The sequence below is a fragment of the Schistocerca americana genome, chromosome 2 (genome assembly GCF_021461395.2).
Source record: "Schistocerca americana isolate TAMUIC-IGC-003095 chromosome 2, iqSchAmer2.1, whole genome shotgun sequence".
Classification (NCBI taxonomy): domain Eukaryota; kingdom Metazoa; phylum Arthropoda; class Insecta; order Orthoptera; family Acrididae; genus Schistocerca; species Schistocerca americana.
Genome location: NC_060120.1, coordinates 968,633,015 through 968,658,062, shown reverse-complemented (window position 1 = coordinate 968,658,062; position 25,048 = coordinate 968,633,015). Strand labels below are relative to the sequence as shown.

The window sequence follows — 25,048 nt, the reverse complement described above, 5'->3', positions numbered from 1 at the left end:
TATCACGTAAAATGTGGTACAAAGATCTACGCTCTATGCTCTATTAATACGGGTCGCGCCGTCAGGCTAACGACAGCGTGAAGCGGATGGGGCCTGGCCCAAGTTAGGAGCATACATTCCACTGTGTTACTTGCACTAGATTACAATACGCGTAACACAGCTAAAACTTTCTCGCGGAAAGGGGTGTGATACAATTATGTACAATTATATCATCTTTCACGTGGCGCTATTCAAAAGTTTGATACTTCCGAAATATTTATGCAAGTCATCCATGCCCAGCAATCAAATTACAACAATAAAAAGGATATCAAATAACGAACTTTTACGTTTTACTGTGCATAAACATTATTCTAGGAAGAAAATAGGGTTAAATTTTTAAGAGGTCTGGGGATATACTGGACACCAACTTCGGCAGCAGCAATCCGGCTAGGCATCAAGTCGTACTGAGTCTGAATGGCAGATAAGATAACGTCAATCCATGCTGTTTCAACTCTGAGCCGGAGTTCAGAGGCAATCGTGGAGGTGGGCTAGTGGTAAGGGACCAATCTCTGAAACCCGTCCCGGCCGAGGTGGCCGAGCGGTTTTAGGCGCTACAGTCTGGATCCGCGCGACCGCTACAGTCGCAGGTTCGAATCCTCAGAGCGATTAGCCATTAGTGTGAAACCCGTGACCAGATGTTTACAACCAGTGAGACGTCTGGAGAACGCGCCGGCCTGAGCAACAGTCGAACAGCCTCCGTGTCGAGGTAGGTCATGCCACCACAAGCAATATGTGGTTTGGTGTTATGTCGTAGGAAGATATCACGAAGCCGTTGAATGCCACTCATCCTTAGACGTCATAAACATAACAACTCCTAAAAGTTCGTAGGCTTGTAACGCCAGTGTTATTTTGAAAAAAATAATTTTGCGTACTTAGCTGCGTCATTATAAATTACTAAAGCAAGTAACTGCCGAAGTTTCGACTGACTTTGCAGCGGTCCTCTTCAGGGCAGTTATCTGCTGGAGAGTGTAGTTAACCGTCCTGAAGAGGACTATTGTAAAGTCTTTCGAAACGTTGGCAGTTACATGTTACGGTGTTTTATAATGACGCAGCCTAACAACTAAAATTATTTTACTCAAAATAACGCCTGTCGCTCAAATTGCAGACTACGCGAAGTAGAGGTAAAAGTGTGGTTTACTTAATGACACCACATAGTATCATATCAGTTGCTGGACCCGTATGACGATGCCGAATGCAATCTGGCAACGTTCGTTGCTTTGGAAGACTTCACAACTGAACACGTCTGTCACGATGGTGTACGTTGAACCAGGACTTGATCGAAAAATGAAGCCCTCCTACTCCCCGGGGTCCAGCGTTGTCGTTCGGCGAGTTACTGTCGGCCAAACTCCCTCTGCTGCCGCATCAAGGTAAGCCGCAACAGTGGTAAATTCCTCATTACGTAGGGGTGTTCGGACGCTTTTGATCAGATAGTGTATAAGAAGTTGATTGGCACAGTGATTAAAGTTTTCTTCAATGAAAGAGCTCAACCAGTGTAAGAAATTTGAGTGGGACAGAGGAAGGAGTTCCTGAAAAGTGTACGTCTGGAGCACAATGCTGTGTGCATCAGCATCAGTAATCCGTAGAAGAAAAAACTGAAAGTGTCTAGTACGTTGTGCTCTTGAGCATTGTTAAAGATTAAAAGATTAGTGGAATACGAAATGAAGTACTAGCACAAAGTATGATGAAGGATAGACGTTAACGGACGACTGTTACAGGATGAATGAACAGGTTCGTGAAGACATCAGGTACAGGAACGGGGCGTCGGTGCTGGAATGAGCAGTAGAGGAGAGAGGTAGTACGGGCAATCCAGAGCTATATTACTCAAAAACATGCAGAGCATATTGGTTATAATAGTTATGTAGGGATGGAAAGATAAACACAGGGTAGGAAAAGCCTCAAACCAGCCGAAAGGTGACGACTTCAGAAAAATTTCGGCGAGTTGTAAAGAAATATGAAAGAAGTTCACTGAGAGGTATCGTCGCTCACCTTCCCTGTCGTACAGCCTGAAAGCCTCCTTTAGCTCCTCTTGCATGGCCTCCGAGTCCTCCTCCTCCAGGAAATGGGAGGCGATCCTGCAGAAGCCGTCAAAGTTCACCTTGCCTGATCCTGCAACAGTTAGTGAACATCGTAACTACGTTCTGTTTTTATTTCCTGATTATAACCTCTGAGCACAGTATTCTTCGGCGCAAACATCCATCAGGTAGCTCCAAAACTACTGAGCATGTACATAGACAATCATAGAAAGGAATAAGTATACAGTTCTGCAATGAAACTTTATCATCAGCATCAAACATAGTATCAGTACCGGTATCCCAATAAGTAGTAATAAAATGTTCGAAAAGAATGTACAAATGACTAACACCTGTAGTATTAGCATAGTATTTCGTAAGGGACTGCAAGAAACGGAATGAAAAAAAATAATCGCAGAAAATAGGATGTAAGAACCAAAATGTTCAATGTATGATGCACATTTCGTAGATTTACATTTATATTATTTTGCAAGCTCAGCATATTTGACAAAGGAAACGATGAACAATGAGGCTGCACAGATTTTTTAGCATATCATCTCGTACATTTTTCTTCCTTATTAGGAAACACTGCAACAGTCAACTACTCGCTGTCAACCTTCAGAATTGAGCTACTTTATTCTGGTTGTAAAAGAGACTTACCGGTCAAACTATCCAGTAAGTGAAACCAAAGTTACTTCAAATTAGGGTGGACATGTATTCTCTTCAGTAAGTTCAAATAATGGTATTTGTCCGATACTTGAACTTGTACCCCATGGCTATTCTTCGATTAAAGACTATTGAGGCACATCGCAACCAGATACAAGTTATTTTACTTAGTATTTAAACATTTCATCGTCGTGGGAAAGCAGTCGTATGGTAAGTTGAGAGTAAGAATGAATTTACATAACACTGCAATTAACAGACCTTCAATGTTATGGCAACATGATCGATTTGAAGAATTCTAGCCCCGTCATATGCATCAAATCGATTTCTGGTATGTTCATTTTAGTACTACATCTTGTTGTCAATTGTTCTGAAGACGTGACTTCTTTGGAAACATATTCTGAATACCCTGTGGGGCTGTGGGTACGTGGTTTAATAATGCACGTTACTGCAGGTCAACTGAAGACAGAAAGACTTGGTCCTAACACACCAAACATCGATTTAATGCAGATGTTCCGGTGCATTAGAAGATGAGGCTAGAAGCCTCGAAATCGATGTTATAATGAAACTGAAGGTCGTTTGATTGCTATCTGAAGCGAATTCATTCCACTCTCATTTCCAAGAAAGTTATATTTTCACAATCGGTTTTGTCCCATTATGCCCATTTCTAAATGGATACACTTGTAGTACACGGTTAGAATAGTCAGCAGCGTATCGTTTGTTTCTTTGCAGTATAAGAATATTCAAACAATTAGCGCCTGTTTGTATGCTATAGGATTGACTAACGTAACATAGAAAAATATGCCAATGTGCAGGCAAACGAATACATGTGACGTGAATCAGTTTTTGTATCTCTATTTTTTTCTGGGGAACGCTGTTTTGTCCATTTTTGTCTTTATGTGAATTTCGAAACACCAAATGTTCAAATCTGGATAATAATGAAGCCGGTCCCGTGTAGGCATTGTATAAAAGAAAAGGGAAAAGAGGTCCATTTAAATGAATGCATTCTGGGCAAACGTTTGGAAATCATTTTGTTTTCGCAGCCAACTCGTAAGTACAAAAGTAATGTTCCGAAATTGGCAGACGATATCCAATTATCTGATAAAATACACGATAAGATTTGAAACACTACAATAGAATTTGAGCTAAAAATCTCATGTAAAATCTTTGACGGAACAGAAGTGCCGGACATTGAATAACAGTAGATTCGGATTCAACTCAAATATCGTAAGGCTAATGCAAACGTCTTGTATCAACAGGTCGTATCACACGAAAGGATGCCCGCTGATTGTATAACCGCTCAACATTGCATCCAATAGATGAAGACAAAAACATTATGGTCGGATGGACTCTCACTACGCTATGACTGATGACAGAGGGCAAGAAGTAGAAAATAATGGCCAAGTAGGGTTGTACATTCGTGTATCTTCATGGACGTAATCGCGGTATGATTCTTGTACTTTTGTAATTGCTTCATATTTGCCAAGTTGTTGGGAGACATCGTCGCGGAGCTTATTAAATTTGCCCACAAGAAAGTTATCAATCAGTATTCACACAAATTTCGTTTACTGGTTCTAAGAGTTTCTGATTTTTGTCACATTCTTGCCTGATTAGTCCGATGTACATATTACACATAGCTGCACAGCATATACGGCCCTCCGCAAACTGGCAACAAGTTTTAATAGGGCTGGGAAGCAGTCGGCGTTCTTTCAGATGAGTAGTCCAATGGCAGAACAGCAAAAAGGGACACAAAGAATTAATCTGGTTTTTGTGAGAATATTTGTACGTCTACGATTCTGAACGTCGGTGCTGTTCCATTTGTTTCTGGTATATTGATCGCCGTGATTTACGTTAACGTACCTCCAGCAGTCCCCGATAACTGGCAGCCACATACGATATTTCTGGGAACAGAGGCCATTCGCGTAATGCTACAGGTCGTCCATTCTCGTCACGAATGTTGAATTACATCCGATTCTTCCGTGAGAGATCCAGACGGCAACCCATCATGCCAACGTGAAACCTGTCCTGCTGTAGAGCCAACCTCCACACTTCCACAGATGTAGTCCCAGAGAGGGTGCATGCATGCATGTATCAATATCAAGATCCAGTCTGTTGTGTTTCGCACACTGGGGCGGAATCTACAGTACACGAAGCCAAACTTCAACATATATACTAGGCAAGCTTCTGTTACAGTGCACGGTACAGGATATTAGCAGCTCTTCATTGTATTATCTCTATCTCTTCTGCTAACCCACATTGATAAGGATTCTATTCGTATGCCCCTGCATGGAAGTATTGACTAATGTTCATTACTGTTAATGGAACATCTGGCCACGATTATCTAATAATCATATTACGAGTGATAGATAAAACATTTTTGCAGCCCATGCCTATATCGTTTGCAGGCAACATCCTACCATTTGAGACATTCAGGCACATCGCAGTGGCAAAGTTGTAATTTGTCACGACCTCGCTCCTGCCCTTCAAAAGCATAGGTATGCTTTCTTGCATGAGATGTTACATTACACATAGTGATGGAGACACTTGGAATTGTAGAAGTGTTACAAGATTAAAATTTCGTATCATTATGGGTGCTCGGACATGTAACTGGAAGTTTAATACCGACTCTCTGTAGCCTTTAGTTACTGACACCATTCTATTGTTCATGTACTTACTGAATGTTGTACTCATTTTGATCAGCAATGAACTGTGTCCATCACACATGTTCTTTATGCAAAGACATGTAATACTTTTAACCCCGTCCTAATTGTAGGCCTAGGTAGTTGACCTTGTAGGCCAGGGAAGGCCAACAACTCTGCTCGCCTGCACGCGTGCCAGTCTCTCCCTCTCACCAAAGCGCACTCTTCCTGCTCTACGACCGGCCGAAGTGGCCGTGCGGTTAAAGGCGCTGCAGTCTGGAACCGCAAGACCGCTACAGTCGCAGGTTCGAATCCTGCCTCGGGTGTGGATGTTTGTGATGTCCTTAGGTTAGTTAGGTTTAACTAGTTCTAAGTTCTAGGGGACTAATGACCTCAGCAGTTGAGTCCCATAGTGCTCAGAGCCATTTGAGCCACTTTCCTGCTCTACTCTTCCCCGTCTGCCACTTCACGCTGTCTGAGCGGGAAGAGGGGGAAGGGACGGGAACTGCGAAAGCATGCGGCTTTATTTCGTATTTCTCAACAAAACAGATCACATACAGAGTAAATTGTTAATATTTAATTATTTCTGGTGTGTTGAAGACTTAATAAAATTTATAACTCACAGACAGTCAGCAGATGGGAAGATGTAGGCAGTTTTACAGATTTTCGTCACTCACCTGATCACATAATCGTGTCTTATTTCGTTCCATAATCGAAAAATGTCTCTCACACACGTATGTTGACCGGAACATTGATATCATGTTTGCAACTTCGTGATGGAGATGTGGAATCTTTCCTGAGGGAAACAGCTCACAACTCCTGGACATTATTAGCCTAAATAGATCTGTCTTTTAAATAAGAATTACACTGCGGATAAGCTGAAATGGCAAACGGTCTCGACAACAGCTTAAAACAGATGTAAGACTGGCAGTGTCTTCACACTTTCAGAAGGCTGTTCCCGTAATTCTTTTTTGTGGTGGGCGAAGATCATACAGGACCAAACTGCTTAGTTCATCAGTCCCTAAGCTTACACACTACTTACCCTAAGTTACAATAACTTACGCTATGGACAACACACAGACCCATGCCTGAGGGAGGACTCGAACCTTCGGCGGGGGCAAACGCGCGGACCATGCCAAGACGCCCTAGACCGCACGGCTACCCAGCGCGGCCTCCTGTAATTCTTTCTACGTCACAGTGGATTGATCGAAATTCGCGTTTTCCTTAACGCCAGTGAGCTTAGGAAAATGCACGGTGTTCCTTGTCAGCAGTTCTCCCTTCCAAGACTTTCAATCTACACATAATGCCTATGACAGGAAGTCATTGGCCGTACTGAATTTCGTATTGCAATACGAGAAGACCAAAACATAAGTTACTCATGAGGTACCATGCTATGAATAGTGCGCAACATCAGTGGCGCGTTGCCAGAACAGATAAAACATTCACGATTTCCTGGAGACACAGTTCAGCTGCTGTACATATAACACGTGTATCGCAGTATGGAAGTGAAGTAGCGAGGCAGCTGGAAAATTACACCAAACTTGGATTACACGGGATAGTACGGCTCTTGTAGGCAAAACGTATAAAGCGCACACACATTCACCGTGAAATTCTGGTGGTGAATCGACTACATACAATTTAGCGTCCAGATGTAGTGAAATGTACCCTAGAATTTGACCAATTCCGCACAGAGTTGGGCGATTTTGATCAGGAACGAAGGTCGTGGACATCGACTACAAAGGATAATTTCCAGGCAGTCGAGAAACTAGTTCGCAGCAATCGCAGGTTTTCCGAAGATGAGACACACAACGGCTCTTGAATGGCTTTGTGAGCAAGGAGCGGATCTCTATCCTAGAGGAATTCAACTATTAGCAGACAATCCGACCTAGTTTACAGAGACTTGGTGACTATGTATAAAAATAGTGTCATGACTACACTACTGGCCATTAACATTGCTACGCCAAGAAGAAATGCAGATGATAAAAGGGTATTCATTGAACAAATATATAATACTAGAACTGACATGTGATTATATTTTCACGCAATTTGGGTGCATAGACCCTCAGAAATCAGTACCCGGAACAGCCACCTCTGTCCGTAATAACGGCTTCGCCATTCAGTCAAACAGAGCTTGGATGGCGTGTACAGGTAGAGCTGCCCGTGCAGCTTCAACACGATACCACAGTTCATCAAGAGTAGTGACTGGCGTATTGTGACGAGCCAGTTGCTCGGCCACCATTGACCAGACGTTTTCAGTTGGTGACTGATCTGGAGAATGTGCTGGCCAGGGCGCCATTCGAACATTTTCTGTATCCAGAATGGCCCAAACAGGACCTGCAACATGCGCTCGTGCATTATCCTGCTGAAATGTAGGGTTTCGCAGGGATCGAGTGAAGGGTAGAGCCACGGGTCATAACACATCTGAAATGCAACGTCCACTGTTCAAAGTGCCGTCAATGCGAACAAGAGGTGACCGAGACGTGTAACCAATGGCACCCCATACCATCACGCCAGTATGGCGATGACGAATACACGCTTCCAATGTGCGTTCACAGCGATGTCGCCAAACACGGATGCTACCATCATGATGCTGTAAACAGAACCTGGATTCATCCGAAAAAATGACGTTTTCCCATTCGTGCACCCAGGTTCGTCGTTGAGGACACCATCGGAGGCGCTCCTGTCTGTGGTGCAGCGTCAAGGGTTACCGCAGCCATGGTCTTCGAGCTGATAGTCCATGCTGCTGCAAACGTCGTCGAACTGTTCGTGCAGATGGTTGTTGTCTTGCAAATGTCCCCATCTGTTGACTCAGGGATCGATACGTGGCTGCACGATCCGTTACAGCCATGCGGATAAGATGCCTGTCATCACGACTGCTAGTGATACGAGGCCGTTGGGATCCAGCACGGCGTTCCGTATTACGCTCCTGAACCCACCGATTCCATATTCTCTTAACAGTCATTGGATCTCGACCAACGCGAGCAGCAATGTCGCGATACGATAAACCGCAATCGCGATAGGCTACAATCCGACTTTTATCAAAGTAGGAAACGTGATGGTACGCATTTCTCCTCCTTACACGAGGCCTCACAACAACGTTTCACCAGGCAACGTCGGTCAACTGCTGTTTGTGTATGAGAAAGCGGTTGGAAACCTTCCTCATGTCAGCACGTTGTAGGTGTCGCCACCGGCGCCAACCTTGTGTGAATGCTCTGAAAAGCTAGTCGTTTTCATATCGCAGCGTCTTCTTCCTGTCGGTTAAATTACGCGGCTGTAGCACGTCATCTTCGTGGTGTAGCAATTTTAATGGCCAGTAGTGCATTTGAAGTGTATTGCACCATTCAATAGAAGTCACTAGGCTAGCCATAAAAGTGTGTAACTTTCTTTTTGGTGTCCTCTGGTAAGTAGTTATCAGTCTACATTGGATTTATTATTGGAATCACATTGGTTGGACGAAATAGGGAAACAGTGCGAGAAATTCTTGCTTGAACATAAATGCATGTGCTAGCTGCAGGTTGCGCTGTTCTATTTACCAAGAAAGGAACCCGTGAAATGTCCTGAACACGTTACAAGTGTCAGTCATGGTCAGAACAGTGTTCTGTGCAGTTGTGAGTGCATCATGTCGGAGCTAAGTAAATTCAAAGGTGGGAAAATTGTTGATGATCGTATGGTGGGTAGTTCCGCAACCAAAGCAGACGAAGTGTTAGGTGTTTCAAGCGGTGCCAATCGAAGATTTATACCACATACAGGAAATGCAGAAAAACATCATCCGCTAAGTAACAACGCGGATGAAAGTGTGTGTTGAGTCATCGCGACAGACGGTCACCGAAGAGGACTGTGACGAAAAAGAAAGAGTACGACACGAAGTATCGACCGCTGTCAGCACAAAATCAACTTCTTCGTAAGCTGGGAAATGCAGGGCGAGTTGGAATCCCAAAATTATTCATCAGTGATGCAAATTTCAGTAACAGGGAAACGTGGTCCCGAAGCCATAAAACCTGGGCTGTGGAGTCCGCAACTCGTGGACTACTGGCTAGCGTTGCTGCCTCTGTATCACGGGGTTTCGGGTTCGGTTCCCGGCCGGATTGGGGATTTTCTCCGCCTGGGGACTGGGTGTTTGAGTTATCATTTCATCATCATTCGTGAAAATGGTGAGACTGGACTGAGTAAATTTGTACGGGCGCTGATAACCGCCCAGTTGAGCGTCTCACAAACCATCATCATCATCATCATCATCATCCATCATGGACTATGGATCAATGGACGAAAAATCATTTGGTCGAATGTGTCTTGATCCACACAGTTCCCAACTTCTGCCCGATTTTACGTTCGAAGAGTGTTCAGGATGATTTGGGAATCCATATTGTAGTATTCCATTGGCCACATCTCTACTATGCAGGGTTGCATTACTCAAAAAATGGTTCAGATGGCTCTGAGCACTATGGGACTTAACTTCTGAGGTGATCAGTCCCCTAGAACTAAGAACTACTTAAACCTAACTAACCTAAGGACATCACACACATCCATGTACGAGGCAGGATTCGAACCTGCGACCGTAGCGGTCGCGCAGTTCCCGACTGTAGCGCCTAGAACCGCTCGGCCACTCCCGCCGGCGGTTGCATTACTGCCAGTGATTGTGCTCACATTTAGACTGATCCGTTAATGGTAAAATATCAGTCCCCCAATGGTGGTGCTGTGTTCCAACGCCGGCCGGTGTGGCCGAGCGGTTCTAGGCGCTTCAGTCTCGAATCGCGCGACCGCTACGGTCGCAGGTTCGAATCCTGCCTCGGGCATGGATGTGTGTGATGTCCTTAGGTTAGTTAGGTTTAAGTAGTTCTAAGTTCTAGGGTACTGGTGACCTCAGATGTGAAGTCCAATAGTGCTCAGAGTCATTTGAACAATTTTTTTGTGTTCCAACAATACACTAGCCCCTGTTCACGCAGCTCACATAGTCCAGGACTGGTTTAGTGAGCACGAAGATGAATTTTCGTGTCTCTCCTGGCCACCCCAATCACCAGATATCAATATTATTCAGCCTTTGTGGTCTAGTTTGGAGAGAAGTGTGATTGCCATGCACCTCCATCATCGTTACTCGATCTTAACACTATTTTGGAGCAAGTACGGCATACGATTCTCTTGAAAACCACACAGGATCTGTATTTATCCACAGCAAGGCGACTGGAAAATTTTTTGTATGCCACCACCCTATTGAGCACGATAATGTGATGTGTTTTAGTGGTTGTTGTTGGTTGTTTTTGGGGAAGGAGACCAGACAGCGAGGTCATCGGTCTCATCGGATTAGGGAAGGACGGGGAAGGAAGTCGGCCGTGCCCTTTGAAGGGAACCATCCCGGCATTTGCCTGGAGCTATTTAGGGAAATCACGGAAAACCTAAATCAGGCTGGCCGGACGCGGGATAGTGTTTTAGTGTTTCCGTATTTTGTCCACTCCTTGTGTGTGTTCAAGGCATTCCTAAATATTAAAAATCGATTATCGTATGTGTAAACATAATTTCGCAAACATAGTCCTCATCGGAGCTTTAACAGCGGTGAAGACAGGCGCTTGAGAAGTTACAGTCTTATCACATGCAATATCAGTATCTCCAGAATACCTGTTGCCCGAAGGTGGCTAGATTCATTCGAACAGGTCAAATTTAATTAATGGCGTGTGACGAGGGCTTCCCGTCGGGTAGACCGCTCGCCTGGTGCAAGTCTTTCGATTTGACGTCACTTCGGCGACTTGCGCGTCGATGGGGATCAAATGATGATGATTAGGACAACACAACACCCAGTCCCTGAGCAGAGAAAATCTCCGACGCAGTCGGGAATCGAACCCGGGCCCTTAGGATTGACAATCTGTCACGCTGAACACTCAGGTACCGGGGGCGCACACAGGTAAAATGACATCAGTAGCAGCTATTTGGTGCCATAAATATTATAATAGCGCATTATTTTCCCTGTCGCAATGTTAGGGAATTTAAAACATTAAGACATTTCTGCGAAAGAACAGAGTAATTAGGAGTTGAAAAGTTTGAAATGGAGCGAATAATAGGCCATTGTGAATGGAAAACACCTGCCGGGCTGTGCCAGAGATATGCCGCCGAGCGCAGACGTTCCGCAACATTTGCTTGCGATTGAGTATCATACAGAACGAAGGCACCTCCATCCCACAAACGGATTCTACGCAATTACCCACGGCCGACACGTGGTGGGTGAGCAGAGTGCCGGCGTCCTCAGCGCAGGAAAAGATGGTTAAAAACAGAAGGGGGGCAGAGGGGGGGGGGGGGGGGACGGCAGGGACAGAAGGTGAGAGGCGTCTGTCAGCGCAGCGGCGTCGGCGCCGGGTTTTATATTTGCCCCCGGAATGCGGCGGACGGCTGCCAAACAGAGCGCCATCCGTCATCCGTGACAGCGGCCGCCGAGGCGAGGCCCCTTCTGCCACAATACGCGGGCCGGCCAGGAGCTTATTTAACGAGCGCCGCCGCTCTGCGGCTGTGTAGTGCGGACACTGCGTGGACGGACGGCTGTCAGCTCGCTGGCTCGTAACGCTGCTCAAGTCTGGCCGGCGGCTCGCTATAGTCTGCCAGTGTCTGGGCGAAGTAAAACTGTAACGAGGGCTGTCTCCGCTGTGTTTGTTCGGCTCAAAAAGAGACTATGAACTATAGCGGCAAAATTTAGGAAGTTTTTCGGCTACATTTTTTAAATATTTTAGTGTAAGGATCGCATGGTCTCTAGTACCTCGTTACAGAGTGAAAGTGAAAGTTCACTTAAAGTCGCCTTTCATGTCATCGGTATGCATGCGACAGCACCTGTATCTCCACTACTGGCCATTAAAATTGCTACACCAGGAACAAATGCAGATGATAAACGGGTATTCGTGGGACAAGTACATTATACTAGAACTGACATGTGGTTGCCTTTTCACGCAATTTGGGTGCATAGATCCTCAGAAATCAGTACCCAGAACAACCACTTCTGGCCGTAATGACGGCCTTGATACGCCTGGGCATTGAGTCAAACAGAGCTTGGATGGCGTGTACAGGTACAGCTGCCCGTGCAGCTTCAACGCGATACCACAGTTCATCAAGAGTGGTGACTGGCGTTTTGTGACGAGCCAGTTGCTCGGCCACCATTGACCAGACGTTTTCAACATGCGCTCGTGCATTATCCTGCTGAAATGTAGGGTTTCGCAGGGATCGAATGAAAGGTAGAGCCACGGGTCGTAACACATATGAAATGTAACGTCCACTGTTAAAAATGCTGTCAATGCGAACAAGAGGTGACCGAGACGTGTAACCAATGGCACCCCATACCATCACGCCGGATGATACGCCAGTATGGCGATGACGAATATACGCTTCCAATGTGCGTGCACCGCGATGTCGCCAAACATGGATGCGACCATCATGATGCTGTAAACAGAACCTGGATTCATCCGAAGAAATGATGTTTTGCCATTCGTGCACCCAGTTTCGTCGTTGAGTACACCATCGCAGGCGCTCCTGTCTGTGATGCAGCATCAAGGATAACTGCAGCCATGCTCTCCGAGCTGATAGTCCATGCTACTGCTAACGTTGTGGAACTGTTCGTGCAGATGGTTGTTGCCTTGCAAACGTCCCCATCTGTTGACTCAGGGATCGAGACGTGGCTGCACGATCCGTTACAGCCTTGCGGATAAGATGCCTGTCATCTCGACTGCTAGTGATACGAGGCCGTTGCGATCCAACACGGCGTTCCGTATTACCCTCCTGAACCCACCGATTCCATATTCTGTTAACAGTCATTCGATCTCGACCAACGCGAGCAGCAGCGTCGCGATACGAGAAACCACAATCGCTATAGCCTACAATCCGACCTTTATCAAAGTCGGAAACGTGATGGTACGCATTTCTCCTCCTTACACGAGTCATCACAACGTTTCACGAGGCAACGCCGGTCAACTGCTGTTTGTGTATGAGAAATCGGTTGGAAACTTCCCTCATGTCAGCATGTTGTAGGTGTCGCCACCGGTGTTAACCTTGTGTGAATGCTCTGAAAAGCTAATCATTTGCATATCACAGCATCTTCTTCCTGTCGCTTAAATTTCGCGTCTGTAGCACGTCATCTTCGTGGTGTATAAATTTTAATGGCCAGTAGTGTAATACGAAGTCGTAGAGGTTGAAAATACCGCTACAGTTGTAAGGTTCTTTTATTTAAGACACGATCGGTTTCCTGCTCTTATACGCCCATCTTCAGGTGTCGTAACTTGGTGCTGTGACCCCGAGCAAGGCGATGGACGTGTACAAGACACGGTGTGCTACCAGTGAGCGGTCGTTGGTAACACGCCGCGTCTTGTACACGTCCTCCGCCACGCTCGGGGTCACAGCACCAAGTTACGACACCTGAAGATGGGCGTATAAGAGCAGGAAACCAATCGTGTCTTAAATAAAAGAACCTTACAACTATAGCGGTATTTTCAAACTCTGATATAATGCTCTGTTGCGGATGTACCTCCGACAGGATTGTTTGTAATACGAAGTGTATTCAAAAAGAAACCAGGTTTTATTGAGATCATCTGGCAGACGAGTATCTTACAGATAAACTCTTGATACGGGATGGCGGTCAAGGCTTTTGGTACTGATTTCTACAGGGCTTGTCTGGCACTGGATGTGCAGACAAACAGCAGTCCGTCACCGCCCCGGTATGACCGTCACTCAGCACTTCTCTAGGAATGGGATTGACTGTCAACGAAGCTCACGAATCGCCACACAGAGAGCATGGTACATCGCTACCAAGCTTATTCGCCAGCTGTTAACTGTTTATGGAATACATTTTCTGATTTCATTACCTCTTTTGAAAATTTTATCTCCGGCTGAGGGATTTCTACTGGAGTATTTTCAGGCTCTGAGCACTATGGGACTAAATTTCCAAGGTCATCAGTCCCCTAGAACTTAGAACTACTTAAACCTAACTAACCTAAGGACATCACACACATCCATGCCCGAGGCAGGATTCGAACCTGCGAACGTAGCGGTCGCGCGGTTCCAGACTCAAGCGCCTAGAACCGCTCGGCCACCCCGGCCGGCGGAGTATTTTCAGATTTTATTATATACCGAATGCATTATGAGTAAGCTCCACCTTGTTCTGCTTCCCTGCCGATATCCCACACCCATATACACTCCGATTCCCTGGTTGTTATAAAATTTTGGATCCTGGTGTATGGTTCAAATGGCTTTGAGCACTATGGGACTTAACATCTATGGTCATCAGTCCCCTAGAACTTAGAACTACTTAAACCTAACTAACCTAAGGACATCACACAACACCCAGTCATCACGAGGCAGAGAAAATCCCTGACCCCGCCGGGAATCGAACCCGGGAACCCGGGCGCGGGAAGCGAGAACGCTACCACACGACCACGAGCTGCGGACGATCCTGGTGTATAAGAATGTTCTGGTGCAACATAAACTTCGTAAGACTGACGCAATGAATTCCGTGCATTGCAATGGAAGTGGCGCTTACCCTCTGTGTCTACTTCGTCAATGATGGACTGCAAGTCTCCGTCATCGAAGAGCTGCCCCATGGTGTTCAAGATGGTGCTGATCTTGATGGTATCGATGGTACCCGACTTGGCGAACATCTGGAATGCCTTGCGCAACACTGTAACAGTCACAACAAAAAGTTTCTGTGACACAGTCGAAATACTTAATCCTTCTTTTATGTATTTAAATAAATGTGTAAGGTAATGGATGGCACAATGGAGGTAGCTTACACGTATGTCACGCCCAGTTTCAACTTCCCTGAGGAGGGGATTGAACCAAGCCCGAAAGAGCCTATTAATCAGACTAACTCACATTTATTATTGGCTAAGAGTAAAGTGTAACGTATGTAATGTAATGTACTGATTTACAACAGTCAGTACTGTTTGTTCCCAATAGGAAGAGCCAAAATACTGGTGCTGCCACTAATGGAGAAAATCGGCAGTAACTGAAAGATACTGATTTATCTCCGAGCGCTGCCAACATTAGCCAGCGAGTCACCTCGGCTTACATAATATCACGAAACACGGGTAATGGTGTTAGCACTGCAGGGAAAAGTCGACGCTGCCCTCCCCTCGCTGCTACTCTTCCCGCAACGTTACTAATGCTGTGGCAAAGCATGCATGCTCGCGTTGCTGACACCCAATGTGCGAAGGATCTTCTTCTTGAGACCAAACAGAACCACGTGATTACTCTCCCTACTGTTTCTCATTCATCCCGGTTTCGTAGTCCTTACGGCACTGTTTATCCCAATTAAGATTATGTTTTCTCTTTTTTTTATGGGTCTGCCCGGTTTGATGCAACCCGCCACGGTTTCCTGTCCTGCGCCTACCCCTTCACCTCAGCGTAGCACTTGCATCCTAAGTCCTCAACTATTTGTTTGATATATTGCAGTCTCTATCTTCTTCTATGATTTTTACCTTTTACATCCCCATCTAGATGCATGGAACGTATCCCCTGATGTCTTACACACGTGCTGTTGTTATTCTGTCCCTTCTTCTTGTTAGCGTTTTCCACATGTATCTGCGAAGAACCTCCTCATTTCTCACCATTCCACCTACTTTCTAGCATCCTTCTATCCCACCACTTCTCAAACGCTTCGATTCCCTTCTTTTTTCCGGTTTTTCCGCAGTCCATCATTCACTTCCACATAATGCTGTGTTTCACATGTACAGTCTCAGAAATTTCTTCCTCACATTAAAGCTTGTATTTGTCACTAGCAGATTTCTTTTGGATAGAAATGCCCTCTTTGCGTATGCTAGTCCGCTTTTTTTGGTCCTCCTTTCTTCATGTCCTATCCGTTAGTTAGTTTTGTTCCGAAGTAGAATTCCTTCACTTGGTTTACTTCTTGTCTCCAATTTTGACGTTTAAATTTATGACTAATCACTTTTCTGTTACTCCTCTTCGCTTTCGTCTTTCTTCGGTTAACTCTCACTCCGTATTCTGAGCTCGGTATATTGCACACTTCATTCAATATGTCTTGCACCCTTCCTCGCTTCCAATGAACGTAGCAATGTATCCGCGAATCTTGTCATTGATATTATTTCTACCCAGAATTTTACTCTCTATCCCACGTTCGTACTAAATGCAATTTCATAATTTTCGTTGGGCCTCATTCTATGAATTGGTGTGTCTAAGCTACACCTTAACAATAATCGTTACTGTTTACCGCATGTTAACAACTTACATTAAAATTTAACACTAAGTAGGCCACCGTGATGGCTAACGTTAGCCATCTGATATCCAGGCCACGTTGGGATATTTTGGTGTTTTACCGTCAGAGATAATAAGTACCCACGTTTTCTAACGCCACCCACCTGCTTTCCATCACGTCGTAGCCCTAGCATTTATTATCTCTTCAAGTCACCAAAGCACTTTCTTGATCCATACACCATCCATTTGCTTGGCTCCGTATTCCGGCCGCCGACATTGTAATTGCCTTACATTCATAATGGCGTCTCCAAATCCAGTACGGCCCTTGGTTTATTTCTTTCCGCAGCTCTTAGCGATTCCCAACATGCGGCTACCGTTTGCTCTGTGATCATCCTTCGGTTTCGGAATAGTTTTCATATTGGTTCGGGGTGGCTATTTGTTCTGGTGACTGACTGGAGAATGTACCGAGCCTTATCAGTGTTTTACACTTACTGAAGTTGTAAACTAGTGTCTGTGCTCTTCTGTATGTTCACTGCATACACATGAAGATGCAATAAAAAGCAGACCAGTAAGGCAAGCCAGAGTCTCATTTCCTTTACTATATCTACATCCTAAGGATCAGGTTTACCAAGGCAAAACTTCAAGCTTCATCCACTTTACTTTTTTTCCTTTTTATTTGTATCAAGGTGCATGAGAATGTTGCATTTTCAAGATCTAAAACAGGCGCGAACAATTTCCACCAACGTTCAATGTTCAGTTCTGCACAATGAATCATACTTTTAGATTACTATCTCTACGAACGGACGATAGAAAACATTAAATTACAGTACAATCTGTAGCCGCCTTAACTGCAATGGATTTTCAAAACTATTCAGTTTTAATATTTCTGTATTTATGGTGTTATTGCTCATTCATACATTGCAGATACAAAATTTCAGTCGTCACTGTATGAGGTTGATAAAATTTATCTCTTCTGTTATAATTTGCTTCCTAAATTTTTATAGTATTCAGGATACCGTCATTTCCTGGTATCTTATCGCTCTGGCGTCCTTTCCTGTTGAATGATGAGAGACGTGCAGTTACGTTGTTTTCTATGCACGTTTAAAAATTTATTGATATTAAAACTAGTCTTGCTAATAGTGCACAATTCCGATTACTATAAAAGGTTGGATGATAGCAGTCGCTAACAGCCTTAACGGATTCAGTAAAAGACGTTCTGGAAAAACACAATAGGCTGCACACAATCTGTTTCGACCTTCATGGTCATTACCAACTGTGATGAGTAGTAACTTTTCTTAAAAAAAGGAAAAACTTGCGTCTATGTGTGTACAACCATTATATAAGATACTGATCTAGTTGGCTAATTTAACATGGTCTGTTCTTAAATATATTATTATTTCCCATAATTCCGTCTTACTTCATGTTGACTTTGCCATAGAATCTCACATCTTGCACTTTTTTTACTGTTTGATGAAAAATAGTCGGTTTAGTTTTTAGTCCTAGCTGAAGTAGTCAAATGTTTCTACTTATTTCCTTTCGTGAAACTGTGTTCCTGATAATCATTTCCTTCCCCCTGGAAAATTCTACTATCGTAGTGAAAGGCGTCTGTTTTGGCGCGGACAACCTTTCATTTTACGTGTTCATGCGCGCTACAAATAGTCATTTGACAGCCTCAGAGAAATGCAGTCACCTATCTGTCTGTTAGTGTAGTACATGCCTGGGAGGAAACTGCAAGGTATATATTGCCGGATGGTGCTAGTTTTGATTGCGATGGATAATAGGAATGTTAGGTGACAGAATTCTTTTCAGAAGACCCCATGGCCGAGCACACAAAGGTACTTTGCTTCCTCTTCTGCTGCCATAAGCACTGGCTGTGCCAATTTTCGGTTTGTCTTCTAATAATGAAATGGACACATTTAAGTGAGTTGATTCTGGCTTATTGTGAGATTGTTGCTGGCTTGCACAATTTACACTACATTTACATGATTGTAATTTACGAGACCTTTCTACCCGTGATACATTATGCAGTCATATTTGGCGTGAAGAATTTTCGTTTGCTCGTTTGCGTCTCGCCAGAACACGTGCTGATCAATATCCATTTCTAATTTAGCCATCCAAGATTTCAAGTGACTTATCTCGAAGTTCTTCCTCTCGTAAGACAATGTTTCACGAATTAATAATGATGTGCTGCAACTTTCTCTTCTTTTGTATATATGGTCTACTGAATTGTGTTGATACATCAAGTATCTCATCGTGTAAATGAATATTGATCATTATGTTACGAATGGCACAGCTGGTACTTTGTGAACTCATTGTCCTCCTCCTGGTCTTTGTTGAACGAATCATTTCAAGTTTTCCATACCTGCTTATGTGTTCACTCAAGAGCTACTTTCTCGAAACATCCCCCGGTCATTTTAATGATATCAAAGCTGGAGTGAAGTCGCCTGCCGTAAGCAGAGATTATAAATATATTAAAGAAGAATTTCAGCTACACAGGTATGTCTGTGTCACTGTGTAACTTAGACACACGTAGCAGTGGAGACACGTAGCAGTGGAGACGGTATTATCGAGATAATTTCTGCTACCACTTCGGTTTTTCAGCTTATTAGGTACTGTAGGGCACATATGGCAAAACCATTTGTTTTACACAAATTCAATCTATAAGATTCAATTTAGTTACCTGTACAGTACCAAATGAGCATGAAGGCTACGATGAGGATTCTAATTTCAATTTTGCCTCTGTTAATTTTACTTAAACCCCACCCACCTATAACACACCATATTTTTTATTCGGTTGCGCTTCACAAAGTCCTTGCAGTCCAAAATTTTCATAATCTTCTTAGATTGCCGTTATTTATACGTGAGTGAAATTTGATACGAAAAGTAGTAACATTTCAGTGCATAAAACCAGGGTCGTAGTCCCTTATGAACTACCAGTTGGAGGAAGGTAAACTTTCAGTATGACCTCGATTATTTCGTATATCAACCCCGAAATTTATTACTAAAGAATCATTCTCTTGTTTTTATACATGAATTAAAATCCTCCATTAGTACATTGCAGTGAGATTTGCTGTCGTTTATAAGTTTCAGCAAGTCTTTATAGGGTCCTTTACACCCCCATCATAATGTAAACACAACGGCGTATAGAGCTGAATGATTCCCACAGAACACTTTTTGTTAATTTTTAAAACACATCTTACCCTTCTACGAGAATCTTTAACTTAATGTTTACAATAAATCCTATCCTGAATTATCTGATGTCGTTCTTCTTCAAGAAGAAGTATTTTCTGATTTTAATTACATTCGATCGTTGGTTGTGTTTTCATTACTTTTGTTATCCTTACTTACTGTTATTCAACTCCTTTTCCAGCTCCACTAACAAACATTTAGTCCTAATTTCTATAATTTTTTCTCCCTAAATAAAAAAAGGTATATCGAAGGTGTGCGGTATTTTTTATTTCGCCGTACTTTATATATCATGGGATGGGCGTAGATGTATCTGGATGTGCTAAAGCAATTACCTGAGCTCGCTCAATCCACGTATCTCAATATTTCTTAATACGGGCTAGAAAAGAGAGCCTAGGCAGAAGAGCCTCTGACAGTCCCAATTACTGTACACTAGGCTACCACGGCCCAAAGTATTTCTCGAGACGTGTGAAGTGCTAAACTTTCTTCACAGAAGTCTCAGTTAACGTCAGTGGGCTACTGAATCTCAAATCCTGGCATTAACACGACGAGTTCGTGTGTTGGTCAAGCGCCATCAGGGCCATCAAGTTAATAGTGTCATTTAGCACTATCCATCTGAATCTGTGTCGGTCGTAATATTTCACGTCTAGTTTAAAGGATTGCAGATGACTCACCACGCGGTCTACAGTGTAGGTTAGTGACCATCCATATTCGTTCTTCACGAAGTGATCTATCAAAGTTATAGCCTTATTGGCGCTAACATCTGCAAAGGGAGAGCATGTGGACTGGACAATATGATTTTACCTATCTTGTTCCCATTAATCCCCATTACGATGTACTTAAGGCCTTACCCTCTCCAATTCTTGGTAGATCTTCTTCCCGAAGTTCTCCTTATATTTATTACGATCATGTCCTTTGTGATCTGTTGGTGAAGTGTGACTCCTTCCCTTCCCCCAAGTGTTCAAAGTCTGCGACAGCCTATATTCGACTATTCAAACATTTTCGGTAAGGAAAGGAAGGTATTTGGAATGGAAAAATGTTATCACAGACAACTAGACACTGAAAATATATCTGAAATATTTTCGATGAATTATCTTTTAGGATTTCTTATTAAAATTAATTATGCTCAGTAACATACCGCTCACGCTGTAATAGCCACTCGTCGTATAGGTACTTACTCAGCATCTTCTGCTCTTCGTCCTCCTGGAAACATAAAAGGGAAGGCAGTTAATATCCACCTCTTGATGTAATGCCAACACTTCAGACAGTTACTTTAAACACTATAAGTTTCACTAGAAAAAAGTAATACACAAACATATCTTGAAAAGACAAACGAATATAAAACTGTGGTAGTACCTAAATTAGCATGTTATGTTACAGGGAACGATATTATAATGTATGTTTAAGCACCATACATATCAGGTACAGTGCGCTAATTCCATGCACCCGTCTGGCTCAACCACATGTTTTCACCACAATGACGGACATCAGTGGTGGAGAGTCTGGGACAGGTCCTACTCCACCTACAGTACTTTGAAGTGACTAATCGGCTCTTACATGGGCTGGCTAATATTTTGCCTAGTAAAATTATGATCCATTTGGTTTAATCATTAGTCACTGCTATTCCTTGGACTCTAAACTAATTGGAATTAGGTTAATTTAACAACTAGCACTCATGGATGCCTTCAGATACACCTACAGTGTTTACTCACCCTGTATCTCGTCTAAGTACTAGACCATTCTTTCAGCAAGTCAGATACAATCTACTGTGTACATAGTTCTACGTAGTCAGCATGTACACAACTTTCCCACTAGAGCGCGCCCCGCTAAGCACAACAGCGCAGGCGCAGCGCTCGTCCGTCTCCACACTACGAGATTGCGCTGCCTTAATGACGGACCAAATTCTGCTTCCGCCGATCCGCGTATTAATATGTAACGCAGCCAATGAGATTGCTGCTAACGTAGAACCTTTTCTCCTCGCGGATCACACTTGCGCAGTGATACATGAACGCGCGATGTATTATAAGGAGTGTACAGACCTCCGATTATTCAGTGTGCATTTGTCTGCACCAGTCTGTACCAGTCTACATTTGTCTGTACCAGTCTATACTCAAGTTTCAGTCTGCGCCTAATAAGATTACCATATTCCTGTACATAGCCATGAAGATAAATGTATAGACACTTTTGTCATGTATCAGAGATATATGTGAGAATAAGATTAATGTACCAATACCAAAGCAACTTCCGATTGTCAATTGTAAATAGCATCCAGAACCAAGTGAAGTAATTTTTATGCTTGTTATTATTTTAATAAATGTGTGTGAAAATTAATCAAGTTCTGCTTAAAGTTGGTCACTGTCAATCTGCTACTCTAAGCATGCAAGTGGCATTTCTATCATCTGACCTAACGGCAGAAGATAAACACGCAACGATAAGACCGCGAGACATATTGCTGACACTCGCCTACTTTGTTAGAGCGACAAGTCAAATAATCTGATGGTGTGTGTACCGAAGGTCTTACAGTACGCACACCACACAATCGTTACTTTTTTAGCGTTTTCTGGATAGTTAGTGAGTCCTGTTTATTACTTTTACTGCCCTCTATTACGTGTTCCGTGTATCTACTGGACGTTCTCAACTGTCTTTTGCCGCTTCTTCCTCAATTTGATCCTAACTTCGTCCATTTCTCATGTCATTCAACATTTCAAGTCCTCTTCTTCCTCTTCCTGCCTTCCCAGTAATATTTCTCTCAATGACTGTTCGTTGCAGCAGTTTCTTCGCAGTCTGCTATCCTCATTTGTATCATTTCCACTTCTTTCGCGTGCCAATATTAGAATTCTTCCTTCATTTATCACTCTGTCTGTCCATATCATTGTTAGCATAACTTATCCCGGTATATTTCCTCTTTCCTCTTGACTATCCATGATTCGCTGCCATACAGTACAGCGTCCTAGATAAAACGCTTGCTGAATCTCTTGCTTAGTTCTAATGGAATTCATTTCTAGCGTGAACAAACCTTTCACCTTCTCGAAAGTTCTTTTACCCATAAATATTCTAAGTCTTCCTACACAGAGCTTCCAATTTCTTTCTGGCACTTTGCAGAGGAAATAAACAGAAAATCTGTTAGTAAAAGAGAGTTGCAATATATTTGCCAATGATGGGTGGTGTTGGGGAGCACGGTTCCCAATTTGTAGGTAACGCGATGGCGTATGTATTTTTTCGTAGTTACATTAATTTATTAATTGGGGTGCTTCATTCTTCCACGTTCGGTTGCAATTGCAAGATTTCCGTATAATTGGTATTTATTTTGTGCTAGTATCTGTTCTTATGACATTTAACGCTTTGATAATGGTTCCAAGTGGGTAGGAGGTACTCATTGTTTTTTTAATAGCTTTCATATAAACTTTCAGCAGTGATAAATTACTTAAGGATTCATTTGTGTAGAGTTGTGATAAATTACACAAAAACCTTGTGAAAGTGTTAATAACGATTGTGGAAAATATTCAGACATAAAATTGCCAAGCTTAAGTTCAGTGCTGTAATTATTCAATCATCATGTGTTTGATTCGATGTTTTTTTGCAATTCTATAGCGATTTCGAGGATAAAGATTCAGGTATGACAACAAGGGAATACCACTAGAAGCTGGCAGCTCTTTGCAGTTTGGTTGACATTGGGAATGTTAAGAACAGAGCGCGGCTTTGTATTGTTGAAAGTTTTATAGATATCTCACGCACTTGTAACTGTAGTACATTACTTGGTTGAGCAGTACTGGAGAACAGCTCATGGTTGAGCCCTGCATTTTTTAAAACTGGACACTACTTTTGGTGCTTTTTGATGTGAGAGTGAGAGAAGCTAATTGTGAAGATATTTCTAAACAGATTTTGTGACTGAAAAAAGAAGTAATCCGAAAAAGTGGATCAAGTTATTGATTAAAAACTACGACTTTGGATTTGTATATCATGAGCTGAAGTGCATTATATTTTGTTACTGTTCTAACAATATCTGTTCAATTCACACTTCTTAAAGTATTCCGGCCTATTCGGCCTATTATGCCGTGGTCGTACAAATTTCTTGTTGGAAACCAACGTTTCAACCCCTTCCCCAAAGGAATCTGCGGAGGGGGAGGGGGAGGAGGGGGGGGGGGGTTGTAACATTTTCTACGGTCCGATGCACACTATGAGGAACTTATTGTCAATGGCGAGGGATTTTCGAGGTGTTCCTGTACGTTAACACAACAGGATAACATTTGAAATGAAAGACATGTAAGAGAATGTACCTGGGTACCATTGTAACAGACATAATCGAAACAAAAGGTTTGAGATTGTATGTCGACGTATGCCGTCTAAGTTAGGGTGGATGGAGTAAGAAGATGATGGAAGGAACCCCAGCTAATGGAAAAAAGGACGCCCGAAAACAAATTGGAAAGATTGCAAAGATAGGAAACTTTGGAAGCTAGGATACGAGAAGCAACTATTATATTGTGCTAAATCAGAAAAAAAACAATAACCGTGACGTTTTCGGCCGTGAAAGTTCATATTTTACATTTAATCCGTCTCGTATGGTGATATATTTGGATTATCTTGCCCATAAAAATAACCTGCAAGTTAAATTTAACGTATAGATAAGATGGGTTACATTAGAAACGTTTGTTGACAGCAAAAAGCACCCCCATAAAATGAAGAGAGATATACGATAGGCCTTCAGTAAATATTGAAACCTTTCTTTCGGCCAGTTTCCGTTGAAAAGATACGAAATTTGTTGGAATATTCCCGCTTCATCCTCCACAGTTTCTACGAAGTTCAGATAGGTGACGGCGCTATACATATCCTTCAAAATGGGGTCTATAACGGAATGGCGTTCCAACCAGAGAGCTCATTGGGTTTATTTTAGCGAAAAATCAAAGCATCGCAGTTATTCACAGGCGCTTGCAGACTACAGGGACCAGACAGTGAACAAAAGCACGGTGAGTCGTTGGGCGAGGCGTCTGTCATCATCGCACCAAGTTCGAGCAAACCTGTCCGATCTCTAACGTGTCGGCCAGCCGTACACAGCTGTGACTCCTGCAGTGTTGGAACGTGCGTATACTCTCACTGAGGGGGGCCTGCGAATCACAATGAAACTCCTTGCAGCTCAGCTGAACGCCTCGTTCAACAGTTAGGGAGCCGAGAGATGTGTGCCCGCTGGCCTCGTCTTTGCCTAACAGAAGACTGTAAAGAGCATCTTTTTGGCCCAATCAAGGATGCGCTTGGTGGGAAGCGGTATGTGGATGATGTTGAGAATATTCATGGAGCAAGATGTTGGCCCCGACGTCGACCAGAAGAGTGGTGCGATGCTAGCATAGA

At 43.3% G+C, this 25,048-nt stretch overlaps 1 protein-coding gene across 2 annotated transcripts in view; it reads right to left on the bottom strand.

The window, feature by feature from the left end:
* Positions 1-25,048, bottom strand: part of LOC124596233 (troponin C) — a 57,794-nt gene that overhangs the window by 10,390 nt on the left and 22,356 nt on the right. For both annotated transcript variants that reach the window (XM_047135297.1, XM_047135295.1), the window contains 3 exons: positions 20,884-20,908; positions 14,850-14,987; positions 2,026-2,145 (listed from right to left, as the gene is read on the bottom strand). In XM_047135297.1, coding sequence (XP_046991253.1) covers positions 2,026-2,145; positions 14,850-14,987; positions 20,884-20,908 — 283 coding nt within the window. The remainder of the gene's footprint in view (positions 1-2,025; positions 2,146-14,849; positions 14,988-20,883; positions 20,909-25,048) is intronic.